At 53.4% G+C, this 17949-nt stretch overlaps 1 protein-coding gene across 1 annotated transcript; it reads left to right on the top strand.

Moving 5' to 3' along the window:
- Window positions 1-3244: 3244 nt before the first annotated feature.
- Window positions 3245-17737, top strand: LOC100921785 (carnitine O-palmitoyltransferase 2, mitochondrial-like). Its single transcript, XM_031969094.1, has 5 exons — window positions 3245-3640; window positions 6544-6624; window positions 7098-7204; window positions 9678-10970; window positions 16527-17737. The coding sequence occupies exons 1-5, from the start codon at window positions 3441-3443 to the stop codon at window positions 16856-16858; spliced, it is 2013 nt and encodes a 670-aa protein (XP_031824954.1). The 5' UTR covers window positions 3245-3440; the 3' UTR covers window positions 16859-17737.
- The last annotated feature ends 212 nt before the right edge of the window (window positions 17738-17949 follow it).

The raw sequence follows: 17949 nt of genomic DNA, 5'->3' as shown, positions 1-17949 counted from the left end.
TCCAGCCAGCACCCCAGCACCAAGGTAGAAGATCCGATGAATCTCTCATGCCTCGAAGATAGGGCTTGTGGGCTTCCTCCCAGAGTGCTCTTCTCCGACCCCAGTCAATGTTCCCAAATAGCTCTTTTAAGCTCTAAGAGCTTCCTGTATATATATGATCTCCCAAAGGTTAACTCCTCCTTCTGGAGAGAGAGGGATTCTGGGTTATCTCCCAGAGTGCTCTCTGGCCCTAAGGGAGGTGTGAATTCGGATATCTCATACTAAGCCCTGAAATCTCCCAAACTGTGAACTCCATTGAGTACTTAGATACTTATGAGCTCTCTAAAGGTGTGAACACAAGCATTGTTTCCATCAGTTGTACTTAGTACCTTGTTTCAAGTTCTGGCCCAAAATATCTCCTTCTAAGATCAAATCAATCATATTGAACCATGCTAAATTAGATAATTATTGTCTCTATCAACTCCAATGGCTTAACAATTTGTAAAGATTCCAACATAATAGCAGGTGCTGGCCATCTTTTGTTACCTGAAACAGATCCGGGAAATTGTGGCACTGCTTTGCATGTTTAAAACAAAAGCCTTCAAGAAGTCTTCTTTAAATCTTCAAACACTTTGAGTCCCGCAACTCGAAAATTCTACATAAAATCAAACTGAAAATGGTGTCTACTTTGGACAACCAATGGGCTGTATTAAAAAAAAAAAAAAGTTGCCGTGTAAGCTGGATGTTTGCTCTCTCCTAGGAGATAAAGCATCAAGTCTGGAGTCATGAAGAACTGAGTTCGAATCCAATCTTAGACATTTACCAGTTCTATGACCCTGGGCAAGACCACTTAACCTCTCAATGTCTCGGTTTCCTCATCTGTCAAATGGGGAAAATAATAATACTAACCTCTCAAGGATATTGTGAAGATCAAATGGAATATTTACAAAGTACTATTAACACTTTTAGTGCCTTCTAGATATAATATGGACCTTGGGAGCTTGCTCTAGCAGGGGAGCACAGCTACTTGTATACCCTTGACCGAAGAACGGTACGCCTCTATTGGGGAAGGTCGTCCTCTTCGACCGAGCGCGCAGTTTCGGGAGGGACGCATATGGAGCGGTGAGGGAGGAAGGGGACACCTGCCTAGCCAGCCAGATCAGTCGAATCGACCCTGGCGATCAATGGGGTGACAGATGTTGCAGCCAGATTGCCCTCACATCCCTTCTAGATATAATATAAATGTTTCATTGGTTCAGAGTTTAGCCCACAAGATCATAAATTGAATTTCATTTCCTAGGCTATCCCCTAATGTTATAAAGATGCTTTAGGCTGGGGCTCTATCCGCTGCACCACCCAGCTGCCCCTGAGCCAGCTTTCTTATCTGTAAGATGAGTACAATACTTTTCCTGGTCACCTCTGAGGGTTGTTGTTAGAATTAAATGAGGTGATGCAAGGGGTTCTTAACTTCTGGCCCTGTGTCCCGGACCCATTTGGTAGGAACCGTTCTCAGAACATTTTTAAATGCATAAAATAAAAGACTGGGATGATAAGGGAGCCCAATTCAGTAGAAATGTAGCTGGAATCGGACCCGAGTCCATGGCCCGCCTGAGATGTTTCTGGACCCTTCGGTGGCCCCGCGGGCCCCAGGTTAAGAACCTCCTTAATGGCTTCGGGTGTGTTGCTGTTCAGTCCTGTCCCACTCTAGGTGACCCCATTTTCTTGTTAAGCTACTGGAGTGCTTTGTCAGTTTCTAGGATTGCCACTAGATGGGATCGTTTTCCCTAAAAAACAGGCACCAGGCAAGTCCATGCTCAGCAGGGAAGTTCTGTGTTCCCTGAGACGCCTGTGGGGGCTTCAGACCCAGGAGGGTCGGCAGAGCTCGGGTTCAGTGGTTGAGTGTCTATGGCAGGAAGCCAAGAGAACTGGGCACTAAAACACACTTCCCAGGTTCCCGCACAGTCTCCGGGAGAGTCACAGTCGTTTGCAAAGGAGGGACTCAGGGGCAAAGTGGCAGCCATTTAACACCCAGATCCAGTGAGAAAGGACGGGAGCAGGCCATAATCAGGGCTCTTGGTTTTTTAAAGTAGATCCCGCAGCCTGGTCTGCTCCCAGTCCTTCCAAACCTTTAGCCTCAGTCCCAGCCCTCACTGCCCCACACCTGGCTGCCGGAGCTTTCTAAACCGGGGGTGGGGGGAGGCCTAGATAAGCAAAAGCTTCATGCAGCCACAGACCCCCACCGAGGGGGAAAACCTAGCTCTGCCACTTGTGACCCTGAATAATAAGTCCTTCCCTTCCTGGGTTTTACTTTCCCACTCAGAAATGAGGCAGAGGAGAGTAGGAAGAGGGAGGGAGGGGAAAAGGAGGGAGGGAGAGAAGAAGGAAGGAAGGAGAGATGGAGGGAGAGATGAAGGCAGGAAGGAAGGAGGAATAGAGGAAGGGAGGGAGGAAGGAAAGCAAGATGGAAAGAAAGGAGGGAAGTAGTTTGAATGATAAGTTCCCTGTGCCACATAATATATTTTATGTTCTAACATCCCCTGTTCTAAGCCCCCCTCCCCCTTACCCCCTGTTTCGTCCTTTCCCCTCAACCCCCTTTTTTTGCCTCCCCAAGTAAGTTCTTTGGGTCTCCTTCCAAGGGCGGTTTCCTTAACAAAGGTTTCTCACGTTCAGAAAACTTTTAAGTTTGGGCCATAAGGGACAATATTAAAAATTAAAAGTTAATTTATTTCCAGGGAAAGAAAAGATTTATTAATGCCTTTTTGGGGTTTTATTTAGGGAAGGAGTGCTTTATTTGGCCTTGTGTGGGTTTTTATTTCAAGGAGGAGATATTTATTTTTTGGGGGTTTTATTTAGGGGCAGAGAGCATTTATTAAGGCCTTAAAAGTTTTTTGGGGAGCGAGATGATTTATTGTGTCCTGGTTTTAAGGGGGAGAGAGATGTTTTTGGGGCTTTTGTGTGGGGTTTTTTTAGGAAGGGAGATGTTTATTAAGTGCCTCCTGGGGGGTTTTACCAGGGCCAGCGGAGATGATTTTTGTGCCTCTGGGTGGGTGGGTTCAATTTAAACCCCTTCAGGGGCAGGGAAGGGGAGAAGGCATTTTAGGGCCCCGGGGCATCTAGGTCGGGGAGGAAGAAATTAATTAAGGTTCCTGTGTGAGTTGGGAAGAGGGGACACCGGGGGGGAGGGAGGGGGCCCAGGTTGGGCCACGAAATCAGGGTGAGGGGGGGGCTTGCAGCTTTGGTTCCCGTTTCCCAGGAACAAAACCGGCGGGACAGAGGAGTTCTGAGAAAGATCCGGGGGCTGGGTGGCCCGCAAGCTCAGCCGCCTCGCAGCCTCGAGGAAAGGCGCCGCCAGGCACGTGGCGGCGGCGGGGGGCGGGACCCCAGGCTCGGCGGGCAGAGCGCCACTGCGCAGGCGCCCCAGGTTGCCTTCGCAACGGGCGGGGACCTGGAGGCCGGGCCCCATGGCGCTGTCCCCGGGGCCCGGCCTGCTCGGGTTCCTCCTTCGTCATCAGCTGGGCCGCCAGGGCCGCGCCCCGCGCAGGAGCTTTGTGATCGACTTCTGGGACGTGGGCGGAGAGACCGGGGTCAAGAGAAGCAGCGCAGACGCGGGCCTGGTTCCCAGCATCGTGCCCACCCTGCACTACCAGGACAGCCTGCCCCGGTGACGGAGGCGGGCCACGTCTGGGGCGGGGCGGGGCCACGTCTGGGGGCGTGTCCCGGGGCGGGGCCTGACGCAGCAGGGCCCAGGGAGGAGGAGTCGGGGGTGGAGCCAGAGAGGGCACGGGCCTTTAGTTTGGGGGCGGGGTTCAGGCCGGACTCTCCCTGACCGGGTTTGGGTGCCTGGTGCGTAGAAGGGGCGCAATAAGATGCTTGCTGCTAGAACCGGGCGCCGCGAGTTCAGGTCCGGCCGCGCACCGGGCACCAGAGGGCTTCCTCCGGCCTCCATCGGTGCCAGCCTTTCCTGGCTCCCTCCCCGCCCCCCCCCTCGGGGCTGCTGCGGGGGGCGCCGGCGTGTTCCTTGCGCCCCGTTGCCGCCACTTCCAGATTCACCCAAGCCCGTGATCCCTCGGGGACCCTCCGGAGGGTCGCGCAGTCCGTGTCTAAGCCCTGATGGCGGCCGTTCCCTCCCGGCCTCGTTCCCCCAAGCGGGCGGCGGCTCACAGACTCCCCGCAGCCCCCGCCCTCCTCCCGAGGGGCTTCAGCCAAAGACTGGTCCCCGCGCAGACTCTCGCCCCTCCTAAAGCGGGCTGGGAGGCTCCCGAAGTTTGGGCATCCGCCGGCCCCTCCCCCCAGGGATGCTCACGGCCCACGGCCCAAGACGGGTTTGGGCAAAAGCCCGGAAATTCCCTTTTCTGCTCGCAGTCCGTTGTCCTTGGGCCTCTCCTGCCTGGGCGCCCTCGTCCCCCGGCCTCTGGGCCCTTTCCCCGGCCATGGCCCTGCTCCGGCTCCGCTCTTCCCTGCCTTACCTGGATTCCTTGCTGAAATGCTTCCGCTCCCTTCTCTTTATCCCGTGGCAGATCCCTCCCTGCCGGGCCGAGGCCTGGGTCCCTCCTCCCCCCGTGTCTGGCCCGAAGAGGTGGCCCTCCTCCTTGCCAAGGCAAGCGCCCGCACGGGCACCGATGGCCCGGCCCCACTCCGACTCTGCCCTCCTCCCTGTCTGCCCTTGCACCCGGCTTGTGACCGCCTCGTTCCGCCAGATCTCCTCCCCACAGTTTCCCGGAATCCCCCAGCTGCCAGATCCCCCTTAACATCTCTGCACCTCGGACACTTAATCCCTCCCTCCTCCTGGGTCCCCCTTCTCCCTGCTTCTCAGACACCCTCTCTCTGCTGGTTCCCCTCCTGGCTCAGTGACCACTCCCCCCTGTCCCTTTGCTGGCCCCCCTGCAGATCACAGCCTCTTACCTCGGGTGTTCCTCGGGGCTCTGTGCGGGGCTCCCCTGGGTACCATCTCACCTGCTGACCTCATCAGCTCCCATCAATTTAATGACATCCCTGCTGACCGCCAAGTCTGCCTCTCCAGCCCAACCTCCCAGCTTCTTACATCCTGTCCCTCTTCTGCCCTCGCTCAAAACTCCAGCCAAATGGGCGGATTGACTGTTGCCCACACTTGGTGCCTAGAATGTCCCCCCCATCCCCCTCGGCCCCTTAGGAGTGGGGCATCTGCTGGGGCCTGTAGCACGGAAGGATTTGGGGCATTTTTATCCCAACTCACCTTCACCCTCACAAATAGGCTGAGAAGCCTCAGAGTTGGGGCCCTGCTCCCCTTAGTGCCCAGAGGGCATCCCTGAGAAGTCTCAGAGCTGGGCTCCCCTTAAGCCCAGCCAGGTCCCTGGTAGACCAATACATGTTAAATATGTTAAAGTATATGTTAGATACAATATATGCGTACATATTTATACAGTTATCTTGTTGCACAAGAAAAATCAGATTTAGAAAGAAGGTAAAATAACCTAAGAAGGAATAGAAAAATGCAAGCAAACAACAGAAAGAGTGTAAATACTCTGTTGTGGTCCACATTCATCTCCCAAAGTTCTTTCTCTGGGCATAGTTGGTTCAGTTCATTACTGCTCCATTGGAAATGATTTGGTTGATCTCGTTGCTGAGGATGGCCTGGTCCATCAGAACTGGTCATCATATAGTATTGTTGTTGAAGTATATAATGATCTCCTGGTCCTGCTCATTTCCCTCAGCATCAGTTCGTGTCAGTCTCTCCAGGCCTTTCTGAAATCCTCCTGTTGGTCGTTTCTTACAGAGCAGTAATATTCCATAACATTCACATACCACAATTTACCCAACCGTTCTCCAACTGATGGGCATCCATTCAGTTTCCAGCTTCTAGCCTCTACAAACAGGGCTGCCATAAACATTTTGGCACATGCAGGTCCCTTTCCCTTCTTTAAAATCTCTTTGGGATGTAAGTCCAGTAGAGACACTACCGGGGTCAAAGGGTATGCACAGTTTGATATCTTTTTGGGCATAGTTCCAAATCACTCTTGAGAATGGTTGGATCTGTTCACAACTCCACCAACAATGCATCAGTGTCCCAGTTTTCCCATTATCTTTCCCTGTCATTCTAGCCAGTCTGACAGGTGTTAGGTGGTATCTCAGAGTTGTCTTAATTTGCATTTCTCTGATTAATAATGACTTGGAGCATCTTTTCATATGACTAGAAATAGTTTCAGTTTCTTTATCTGAAAACTGTCTGTTCATATCCTTTGACCAGGAGAATGGCTTGATTTCTTATAAAATTGAGTCAATTCTCTATATATTTTGGGAATGAGATTGCTTCCCATTCTTGGAATGGGTACTGGAGAACGCTGGTCTTGTGGGAAGGGTTGGTGAGTTTTACTGAATGGGGGTCTGCCTTCTTGGATAAGAGGGTCGCGGGTTCTTTGGGTGGAGGTGTAAAATACGTGAGCTCTCCGAGGACTTGTGCAGCCCGAGCGAGCCCCCTCCTCCCTGCGTGCTGGGTCTGGTGATGGCGGGTGAATCCTTCCCGAGCCCCTCCTCTTCAGAGCCTGGGGCCAGGCTGGACCCGACTAAATGGGCCTTTTTTCTCCTCAGATTACCCATCCCCAGACTTGAGGACTCTATCAGAAGGTACCTGAGAGCACAGAAGCCTCTGTTAACTGCAGATCAGTTCAGGTATAGATGAGAAAGAGAAGGGAAAGAGAAACTCTCCATGTTGTGTAAGGAGCGGCCCCGTGCAGAGAGTTATGCCCTCATGGCCCTCCCAGCAATCATGGGGGCAGAGGAGGCGCCTCAGGCCTTCCTTTCCAGTGGGGCCTTTGGCCGGCCGAAGCCCCAGCCGCAATAGCCTTGGCCCATGATGTCTAGGCCACTGAGGTTGTTGATCGACAGCTCAGTGACAAGGAATGTCCGGGTGACCTCTTTCTCCACACACCCCTCCCCCCCGCCCGGTTCCTCCTGAGAAGGCCCAGGGAGGGGAAGCTGGAGGCTGGGCTGCTAGTCTGCTGAGGCTGGAGGCCGGAGTTGCCAGCTCTGGGGTGGGCTGGGGGGGCGGGAAAGGAGGGGAGAGAGCCGGGAAGCTGGAGGGGCGGCCCTGGTCACGTGCCCCTGAAGGCCAGCACACGAGCCACTGGCCTCCATTCTTTCAGGAGAACGGAAGAATTCTCCTATGACTTTCAAAACGGCCTCGGCAAAGAGCTGCACGAAATGCTGATTTTTCAGGATCAGCACAGTCAGCACACGAGCTATATTTCAGGTAGGAGACGATGACACCGTCGGGGGAGGCGGCCCTGGTGTCAGTGGGGGGGCCTGCGTCCCAGTCGTCCCCTTCCCCACCCATGACTTTGATGGCCTCTGCCTCCAGGGAAGGAGTTCTGGACATGGAGAGAAATAAGCATTTATTAAGCACCTACTATGTGCCTGGTACTGCGCCCAGCACTTCACGACGCCCTGCAGGGAGGTGCTGTTATCATCCCCATTTTGCAGCTAAGGAAACTGAGGCAAATGGGGGGAGTGACCTGTCCAGGGTCACACAGCTGGGAAGTGTCTGGGGCTGGATTTGACTGTGAGCCCTGGGCTCTGCAGCGCCCCCTAGGCACCCAACTGAGTTAGGAAACCTGGTGCTGTCCGTGGTCCTGCCATGGAGCCTCCCTCACCACCCACCCTGAGTCTGTTCTGTGCAGAAGAGCCCCACTCCCCCTCTTTCCAGGCAGGGGACCCTCTCTCCCCCTCTTTCCAGCCCTTTTCTTTTGGGCGGGGCCCCTTCTCTTTGGGGGGGGAGGGGATTCTGACGGGGCCGCCCTCAGGAGGGCGACTGGAGGCCAGCTGCCTCCCCCACGCCTCTGCCCTCCCCGTCCTCCTCCCCGGACCCTCCCTCCTCCGGTTTGTTGCGGTGGGTTGCCCTGCCTCCCCTCAGACCCGGGGACCTCCCTGGGGTGCCCGTCTCCCCTGCCTCCAGCGCCCCCTCCGGGGTTTGCGGGGGCCCGTCCCACCTGCTCCCCCCGCCCCTTCACGGGTTCGGGCCCAGGGACCCCCCTCTCGGCCCCTCCCCTGGGAACATCGCCTGGGGCAGGGCGGACCCGGCCGCCACTAAGAGGTATGGACCGCAGACAGCCCGTTTCCTGTAACCCCAGACGCCCGCGCCAGGCAGCTGCTTGAGCCCAACCATGGGGCAAAGGGAATGCTGGCATCACACAATGGGGGACGCTCTCTCTCCTGACGGACTGCGCTTCCCTCTCTGCATATGTTCTGGCCCAGGAGCCCGAGGGCTTTGTTTAACGGTGACGTCCCCAGGAAGGCCTCATCAGGGACCCACATGAAATCAATCTTCTTAGGCTGTTTTTGAAAAGATGAATGGCTAGCAAGTGCACCTGATCAAGGGTGCTCTTCTTCTTCTTTCTTCTTTTCAAGGGTGCTCTTCTTCTTCTTTCTTCTTTTCAAGGGTGCTCTTCTTCTTTCTTTCTTCTTCTTCTTCTTTCTTTCTTCTTCTTCTTCCTTCTTCTTTCTTTCTTCTTCTTTTCAAGGGTGCTCTTCTTTGTTCTTCCTTCTTTCTTCTTTCTTTTTCCTTCTTCTTCTTTCTTCTTCCTTCTTTTCAAGGGTGCTCTTCTTCTTTCTTCTTCTTCTTCCTTCTTTCTTCTTCTTTTCAAGGGTGCTCTTCTTTCTTCTTTTCAAGGGTGTTCTTTGTTCTTCCTTCTTCTTTCTTCTTTCTTCTTCCTTCTTTTCAAGGGTGCTCTTCTTCCTTCTTCTTTTCAAGGGTGCTCTTCTTCTTTGTTCTTCCTTCTTCTTCTTCTTTCTTCTTCTTCTTTTTCCTCTTCTTTCTTCTTTTCAAGGGTGCTCTTCTTTGTTCTTCTTCCTTCTTTCTTCTTTCTTCTTCTTCTTCCTTCTTCTTTCTTTTTCCTTCTTTTCAAGGGTGCTCTTCTTCTTCTTCTTCTTCTTCTTCTTCTTCTTCTTCTTCTTTTCTTCTTCTTCTTTTCTTCTTTTTCTTCTTCTTCTTCTTCTTTCTTCTTCTTCTTTTCTCTCTTCTTCCTTCTTCTTTTCTCTTCTTTTTTTCTTCCTTCTTCTTTTCTTTTTCTTCTTCTTCTTCTTTTCAAGGGTGCTCTTCTTCTTTCTTCTTTTCAAGGGTGCTCTTCTTTCTTCCTTCTTCCTTTTTCCTTTCTTCTTCTTCTTCCTCCTCCTCCTCCTCCTCCTCCTCCTCCCTCTTCCTTCTTTTTTTGCAGAGACTATTGGAGTTAAGTGACTTGGTCAGGGTCACGTAGCTAGGATGTGTTAAGTGTCTGAGTGCGGATTTGAACTCAGGTCCTCCTGACCTCAGGGCTGGTGCTCTATCCACTGTGCCACCTAGATGCCCCTACCCATTGTCTTTCCATGAATCTATACAATCAAAGGACAGGGAAGTGGAAAGCAACTCAGAGACCACAGGAGAGACCATAGAGGTTCACCAATTGCCCTCATTTTATGGACAAGAAAACTGAGGCCCAGAGAAGGGAACTAACTTGCCTGAGTCTTTCCAGAGAGTGATGATAGAGCAGGGATTTGAATCCAGATCCTCTCCCCCCAAACCCAGTGCTCCTGAGTTCCAATCCTTGGTTTTACAGTGGGAGAAGCCGAGTCCTGGGAAGTCCCCGGCCATATGCTGAGGCTGAGGCGAGAGCCCAGGGTTCTGGACCGCCGTCCAGCCGTTGCCACTGCCCTCCCCCTCTTTTAACCTCACAGCTCTCCTTTCTCCCCAGATGTGTGGCTGAATTCCTATCTGGGCCGTCGCCATCCACCTGTCTTCAATATGAACGTGGGCTTGGCTTTCCAGCCGGACCCCAGAGTGGAGTACAACGAGCAGCTGACGCGGGCCACCAACATGACCGTCTCCATCGTCAGGTTCCTGAGGGCCTTCCGAACGGGCACGCTCGAGCCTGAGGTGCTGCACATCTACCCGGAGAAGACGGACACCAAGTTCTTCAAGAGCTGCATCCGCTGGATCCCCAAGTCCTTGGTGTGCCCCACGGCCTCCGTGTTCAACGTCTACCCCATGGACATGTCCCAGAACTTCAGGCTCTTCAGCACCTCCCGCCTGCCCAAGCTGGCCCAGGACAAGCTGCTCACTGACGAGAGGGCCAAGCACCTCCTGGTGCTCAGGAACGGCAACTTTTACATCTTTAACATCCTCCAGAGCAACGGGACCATGATCCAGGTCTCGGAAATCCTCAAGTACATCCTCTCCGACGAGAGCCCCACGCCCGACTTCCCCTTGGCGTACCTGACGACCGAAAAGCGGGATACGTGGGCGCAGCTGAGGCAGGAGCTCCTGGACAACGGCAACCAGGAGGCCCTGAAGAAGGTGGAGACGGCCATCTTCAGCCTGTGCCTGGACGACCTGCTGGTGCGGGACCTCGACGAGTTCATGCAGATCATGCTGTACGGCAACGGGCACAATCGCTGGTACGACAAGTCCTTCAACCTGGTCCTGACCAAGGATGGCTCGGCGGCCATCAACTTTGAGCACTCGTGGGGGGACGGACTGACCGTGCTGCGCTTCATGAAAGAGGTGTTCCAGGACAGCACGGAGGCCCCCGCTGTGCGGCCCTGGGAGGAGCCCCCGATCGCCAGCATCCCCGGAGCCGTGAAGAAGCTCGACTTCCACCTGAACAACTCCCTGAGAGCGGGCATTGCCGCCGCCAGAGCCAACTACAATGTGGCCGTGCGGGCCTTCCTGGTCAAGCTGGTGCGGTTTCAGAAGGAGGGCAAGCGCTTCTTGAAACAGGAGGGCATCAGCCCCGACGCCATGATCCAGCTCGCCTTCCAGATGGCGTTCTTCAAAATCAGAGGGCAGATCGCGGCCTCCTACGAGCCATGCAGCACGGCCGCCTTCAAGCACGGCCGCACAGAGGTCATCCGGCCCACCTCCGTCCACAGCAAGCGGTGTGTCCTGGCCTTCCACGAGCCCTCCCGGTATGCCGTGGCTGAGCTCAAGAACCTGTTGCGCAGGTGCTCCACCTACCACGTCAATTTGATCCAGAAAGCCGTCCGGGGTGAGTGGTGGGGAGCCGCCTTCCTGGGGGCCAAGGCCGGGGAGCCTTTCTGGGCATGGTCCCAGGCCAGGTACACTCTGGCCCACGTGCCCGCCTCCGCCCTCTGGCCCACGTGCCCCCCTCCGCCCTCTAGCTCACGTACCCCCCTCCGCCCTCTGGCTCATGCTCCCACCTCTGCCCTCTGGCCCATGTGCCCCCTTCCGCCCTCTGGCCCACATGCGCCCCTCTGCCCTCTGGCTCATGCTCCCGCCTCTGCCCTCCAGCTCTCTTCTCCAAGTGCTCCTCCTTGGTCTAGAGACAAGAGGAGCAACAAGAACCAGGGCTCCAAGAGCCACCCTCTGGAAAGGGTGAGCGCTCATCAATGACTCACCTGCCAACTGCCCCAATGTGCCTCCCCGGCCCAGGCACAGACAGACCATCCAGGAGTCTCCAGGGCCCTTCCTCTCCCAAGGGCACAAATGACAGAACCAGGGCTTTGACCTGGGGGAGCCCAGAGGCTCCTGGAGGAGGGCTTGGCAGATCCCCAGGTCCTTCTGGGGAGCTGAGTCTCCTAAGAGGCTTTTACACTCAGTGACAAAAAAGTTCTTACTGGAAACAAAGCTTCTACCCCTTTGCCCGCACTACCAGGTTCACCCCTTCTCTGGTGCTGGTTCTCATGGAGGGGATTGATAAACATCCCTGGAAGCCTATTCAGTCCTCCTCTTCTTCCTCCTCTTTCTTCTTCTTCCTCCCGCTCTTCCTCTTCCTCCTTCTCCTCCTTTTCCTCCTCCTTCTCTGAACCCTAACCCTTAGGCTGTGGCTTCCGCCCCTTCTGAGCTTCTGACATCCGCCGGGCTTGCTCGCCTCCCCTGGCCTCCCAGTTGCTCGCCAGCGCCAAGGCTCTAGAGCAGCCCCTCCTGTCAGCCGGGTACAGCCCCTGGCCTCAGTGGCTGGGCTCTGACGGAGGCCGAACCCTGCACCCACCCAATGCCCAGAGCCCGTTATGATGTGGAAATCTCAGCAGGGTCCACGGGGCTTTCCGGCATCCACGAACTCTTACGGGAAGATTTGGTTTTTTGAATCCAAGCTGGCCACTCAGTCAGCACTTGTTGTACAGACCCTGGGCCAGCCACTGGACCAAGCACCAGGAACACAAGGGTAAAAGGTCAAGTGCTCTTGGCCGTCAGGGCTTCCATCCCACGGGGGCAGTAGCAGGTACACCTGGAACCAGGACGGAGCTCCCGGAGGGCGGGGAGGGTCTCACTCAGGACACGAGCGCTGGGGAGCTTCCTTCATTCGAGTGGATACAGAAACCAAGTAGACCCAGTAATGTCAGTGGTCAGTGGGGAAGAGCAATCCGGAAAAGGAGGAAGCCCTGCTTTGACTCTAGCTCTGAAAGAGGCCGAGGACTCAGAGTTGGAGGCTGCGCATCGTGGGCGCCAGGGACACAGCTGTGGGCGGGAGAACGTGTAGGTGGAGGCCAGTTTGACTAGATCTTAGCTTGTGTGAAGGGGCAGCGTGTGATCAGGCTGGAGCCAGATGGGGGAGGGGTCCAAGGGGCAAACCTGCACCCAGCGAAAGGTCTCCAGAGGCGCCTGGTCCGGATGTGGGGCAGCTGGAGAGCCCTGAGCCTGGCACGTGAGGAGATCCAAGGCTCTAACCAGAGATGCTCCTTTCTCATGTCTTTTTGCTCTTTTGGAAGGGAGAGGAGGAGAGAAGCTTAAGTATATTCGAGGGCTCAAACAAATGGATATGAAACCAAGGGAAGGGGTGAGGGGGCATTGCTCCTTGGCTCACTTGGGCCATGACCTGGTGGGGGTTGGGAGGGCAAAGGTTATCAGCCGAGGAGGGGGTCAGGGAAGGCTTCTTTGAGTTTGACTTTAAGAGTGATCTCTGCCCAGGAGAAGCACTGAGGCAGAAAGCAGAGAAGGGGGGAGGGAGAGGGGGACTGGTCCTTCGTGGCCAAAGAAGCTGAGTCACTTAGGAGGACTTGGATGGATGGACGAGGGCCTTCAAAGACAGGAGCTGGGCGGAGGAGCTTTGGACTTGACTTAGAGGGCAAGGCATGGCTGAAGAATTCCCAGACGCCCTTTCCCCCTTCTGCCTTGTGGAGAGGAGGAAAGCCCAACAGCAAAACCTAGAACCAGAATCCTCAAGGGGGATGCCTTAAAGGGGCTTTCTGACCCTGCCCCCTCAAAGGTGTTCACAATTACTTTGGAGGGGGGTGGGGAGAATTAATTTCAGTTCCCTTAAACTGCTCCTTATTCAAGTGCCTGTTAGGTGCTGGGGAGACTGAGGTAAAGTCTAACTTCAGGGACCTTACTGCTTCCTCCCAACTGAGAGGCCAACAGAGGCATTGCAACTGACTAAACAATCATGCTTTGGTTCAAGATCCAGAGGAAAGGATCTCCAGCCATATCCTGTGCTCCTGAAAGGTCTGGCCCATCTCTCCTGCTTGGAGACACTCGAGGATCATTTGGCAGGGCTGGTTATGGAGAGTCTAACAGTGGGTATTTCTTTAAGCTGTATCGCCATAAATCTTTTCTCCCAGTAGATCCCCAGAATAGATTCCAGTTAGAGACAATGGGGTAATATTCTCCTAAAAGAATCTTTAACTCCTTTGGGAAAAATCATTCCTCGAGGATCCCCTGTTTGGAAACGACATTCTCCTCTGAGACTTTCCGGAAGACGCGCTTTGTACACTTTCTGGTACGCCCCCCAGTTTTGCAGAGAAATATCAGCAGTTGAGAAAGATAGACGAGACGCCTTGAATAAATAAATTCTGCAAGGGAAAGTTAGCAGCTCTCAAGAATGAAGTCCTGAAGAAACAGCTCCAATGAGATGGGAAAGGAGAAACCCAAGGATGAGCAGACGATGAAAGTAATAGCCAAGATGGGGCATGACTCCAGGAGCGTGGTGGGTCCGGGAGAATGATGCCAGCACCATGGGAGCTGGAGCATGGACTCTGGGGGGCAGGGAGGCGGGAGCACGGAGGCTGAAACATGAAGGATGGAACATGGGGGCTGGCGTATGAAGACTGGAACATTGAGGCTGGACGGAGGCAGTCAACAGAAAAGACATTGTAGAAAAGTGGAAGATCAAAGAAGGGAGCGCGTCACTGCTTGCCGAGGAGGGGTTGGGGAAGAAGGCAGGATGGTGCAACAATATCTAAATCGATGGGCATTTATTAAGTACTGACATGATGGTACCGGGCACGGGATGGAGTGCTAGGAGTACATATGAGAGATGAGAACATCTCCTGATCTCCAGACTCTGATGTTCGAGTGGAGGAGAGCACAAGTGCATGCCCCAATGTGGACAGAACAGAGAGAAAAAACACAGAAATGCTGAGTAGCCCATGATCTGGGGATCGGAGGGCACCGGTGCTTGGCAGGAGCAGAAAAGGAGGATGAAGGCAGGAGGGGGCCCTTGAGCTGGGTCTGTAGGAAGACAAGGATTCCATCAGGTGCAAATGAGGAGGAACACATCCCGGCCCGGGATGTGGCCAGTCCCCAGGGAGGCAGACACGTCATGTGGCTGATGACCCGGCAAAGAAGATCCAGGAGGAATGGCTGGCGAGCTGGAGAAGCAGCAAGAGCGAGCAGCGGTGCCACAAAGAAAGCCAGTCAGCAGGATCCTAGAGTGCGGGTGATAGCAAGGAACATAAAGAGGAGCTTGGGATGTGGAGAATGGGTGGGGCCGGGGAGCTTGGCCGCAAAAGGTGACTGCTCGGAAGAGTCTGTGTCAGTTACGAGCAGATGTGTGGGAGAAGTGGACACAGGTCGAGGGTTTTTCTGTCCAGGGACTTGGCCAAGAAACGGAGAAGAGATTTGGAATGTTGAGGGATGGTAGGATCTCGGGAGGTTTCTTCTGAGTGGAAGAGACTTGAACATATTGGAAGCAGAAACAAATGGTGGAATCAGAGGCAGGGGAAGTTAGAGGGGCAGGGAGGGGACCAGAGACTCATTTAGAGAAGTTGGTTTAGGCAAGGAGAAGGCCCCCTCATTTATCAGAGCCTAGAATGAAAGCTAAGGTACAGGGGCTTTGGTATGAAGAGAAGGGGAGAAAAAGGAGAAAAACAGAGAATAACCTCCGTTTTTGGAACAGAATGGAGAGAATCCAAGCACTTTTTACTTCTTCCTTCTTCCATCTTAGCTTCTTTATGATTTGATTCAGGGGAACATGTCCCCAGTCTCTTCTCTCCCCCACTAGTATTATTAACACTGTCTCCCTCTTCAAACTGTCTCCCATTCATTTATCTCTCTACCTGTTGTATTTCACACACGCCCTGCCCCGAGCACAGAAGAGCGCAAGCTTCTTGACAGTGGATATTTGCTAGTTTGTTTGTGTCTCAACCTGCCAGCTCGGGGCCTTGCAAGCAGTAGGGATGGAGATGGAATTCCCTTCCTGGGGATGAGCTAGAGGCCCGCAAGGGAAAGCACATTCGATGGATTTAGGACCACGCCAAAGGAACGGTCACCCACGGGCTGCTGCCAACTTGGCGAGGATACCGAGTATCCTGGGCTCTTTGTGTGGAGGTTTTCATAGGAGGCGTGAATCAAGTCATCGATGGCAGACGGAGCTAGGAAGGACAGCAGGCGCCTGAAACAACAGCAGAATTTTTTAAAAGGCTTGTCAGCCTTGAATGTGGGAACCACATCAAATCCCCTGAGGTTTAACAGGGATGAACCCAAAATCAGATGTTTGCATCAAAGACTCCGATTATTCTTTGATTAGAAAAGAATAAGGGAGCTGTGGTTGAATCATGGTGCTTCAAAAAAGGCTGGTGGAGACAGAGTCAATAATGAGTCATCAGTCAATAATGAGATGTAGAAGCCAAAAAAGCAAATACAGGTTTAGGTTGTATTGAGGCCTGTTGTTTAACAAGAGTTGATGAGAGCACCGCCATTACCTTCTACCCTTTCATCAGGTCACGTCCAGAATGAATTGTTCAGTTGTTCAGGAGGGCAGCCGGAGGCAGGGTTCCCAAGGCAGTGATAGACCTTGGAGGGTCTGTTATGGGACTGAAGGTGTGTAGGCTGGAGAAGAGAAGCCTCGGGGAGGGGGGACACAAATCTGTCCTCAAGCATTTAAAGGCCGGCTTGTGAAAAAGGGGTGAGACTTGTCCATTTTGGCCTTAAAATGCAGAATTAGGAGGAATGGGGGATGTTGCAGAGAAGAACATTTAAGCTGGAGGTCAGGAAATGTGCCAAGAAGATCTGCTCTTAACCAAAGTGGGAATGGCAGCCTTGGGAGGTGGCGGGCTCCCTCGTGGAGTGCCCCAAGCAAAGGCTGTGAGACCACCTGTGGAGCACGTTCTCATTCAGGTGGGGGTGGGACTAGATGGTCTAGAGGGCCCGTTCACCTTGACTATAATTCCGAGGTTAGGTCATAGATCATGGCACCCGGGGCCCGAGGCCTTTGGGATCTCCCAGGACAACACCTTCATTTTAGAGATGGAGAACCTGGGCCCAGAGAAGGCGCTGGCCTGGCCTGAGGTCACACGGCTGCCCTGGGGGGTGGGAGGGGGCCACTTCCCAAGCTGAAATACCACCACCATTCTGGTCATTTTCACAGGTCAAGGCTTTGACAGACACTTGCTGGCTCTCCGGATCCTGGCAGAGACCAAGAAGAACTGCTTGCCCGACATCTTCTTTGACTCCGCCTATGGTCAGCTCAATCACACCTTCATCTTCTCGAGACACCTGTCCAGCCCGACGTTAAAATTCGGGGCTTCCATGCCCATAGTGCCCGACGGCTTTGGGATTGCGTACTTCGTGCAGGACGACAGCATTACCTTCAGCATCACCTGTTGCACCGATTACAATATCCAGGACTTCATCGAGGCCCTCAGAACTAGCCTGGAAAACATCATAGTCATTTTAAAAGGGGATTCCATTGCCCAGTAGTGCTTTCCAGCCTCCCCCAGGAGGAACCATGGGAGCCGGTAGAATGAAAGGGAGACCAGATTCTTGCCCTGGGCCTACGGTGGCCACAAAGTTGGGAGCTGGTGAAATCCCGTCTCCACCGGGTCGTCTGCAACCCATCATCCATATGTTCTAAAGCTTCCCGGCCTTTCAGGAAGGCATATATATGTATATACCAGGGCTTGTCCTTCCCTGTCCTCCCACCCACGACTTCTCTATTTGTGTCTGTCTGAGCGATTTACCATCTTTTCTATCCACCAGTCTGTCTTTCTTCTGTGTTAAACTATTACTATAACAATCTATTGCTCATCATCTGACAATTCTCAATCACCTTCCCCACTATTAATTATCTGTTTCTATATTTCTGTTTTCACATCTACCCATCGATCATCTCTGTCTGTTTCTGCCATCAGTAGCTCTCTCCATCCAGAATCTATCAAGATTTCTCCTTGTTTACCCCCCTGTATCTGCCTATTTTTCCATCCTTCCCTTTTTTCTAACTCTTATCTTTCTCTGTAACCACATCTGTTTTCCCATCTAGCTAGCTTGCCATCATCTAGCTCATCTCGAAATATATCTTCTTACAATAAAGCTCAATAAGCTGGTATGCTTGGGTTACCCTTCAACGCTTTTTGGTTTCAAAGACTTTCTAAAATCCTCTCAGCCCCGGCTCCCTGCAGAGCCTCCTGAGCGGGATTCCATCTCCATCTGATGACAAAGACCTTCACGGTGCCGGTTGGAGTGGGGACGTCATGGAGACTGCCTCCTCGAACGTCAGCAGTGGCAAGGATCGAGCCACACGGAAAGACCCAGTCTTGTTTTTTGTTTTGTTTTTTAAATAAATCTCTGGTGTCATCTGGATTGCTCATTTGTCTGTTTTGTTGTTTTGTTTTAGTGGAGCACTAAAAATATTTTGACCGTCGATACTTCTATGAGGTTGAGTTCTTGCCCAGTAGAGTTCTAGCTGGTCATGGATTTGTTTGTTTGCTTTTTTGGCACCAAACACCTGAGAGCCTCCTCTTTCTATCATAGTTGTCTCTGGGCAGCTGCGTGGCACAGTGGATAGAGCACCA

The sequence above is a fragment of the Sarcophilus harrisii genome, chromosome 4 (genome assembly GCF_902635505.1).
Source record: "Sarcophilus harrisii chromosome 4, mSarHar1.11, whole genome shotgun sequence".
NCBI classification, from domain to species: Eukaryota; Metazoa; Chordata; class Mammalia; order Dasyuromorphia; family Dasyuridae; genus Sarcophilus; species Sarcophilus harrisii.
This window is presented reverse-complemented; position numbering and strand designations above follow the sequence as displayed.

Excerpts from the sequence above, each read along its gene's own strand:
- LOC100921785 (XM_031969094.1), top strand. The coding sequence starts at position 3,441 with ATGGCGCTGTCCCCGGGGCCCGGCCTGCTCGGGTTCCTCCTTCGTCAT. Across the intron at positions 3,641-6,543 it reads TACCAGGACAGCCTGCCCCG|ATTACCCATCCCCAGACTTG; the intron begins GTGACGGAGGCG and ends TTTTCTCCTCAG. Across the intron at positions 7,205-9,677 it reads GCACACGAGCTATATTTCAG|ATGTGTGGCTGAATTCCTAT; the intron begins GTAGGAGACGAT and ends CTTTCTCCCCAG.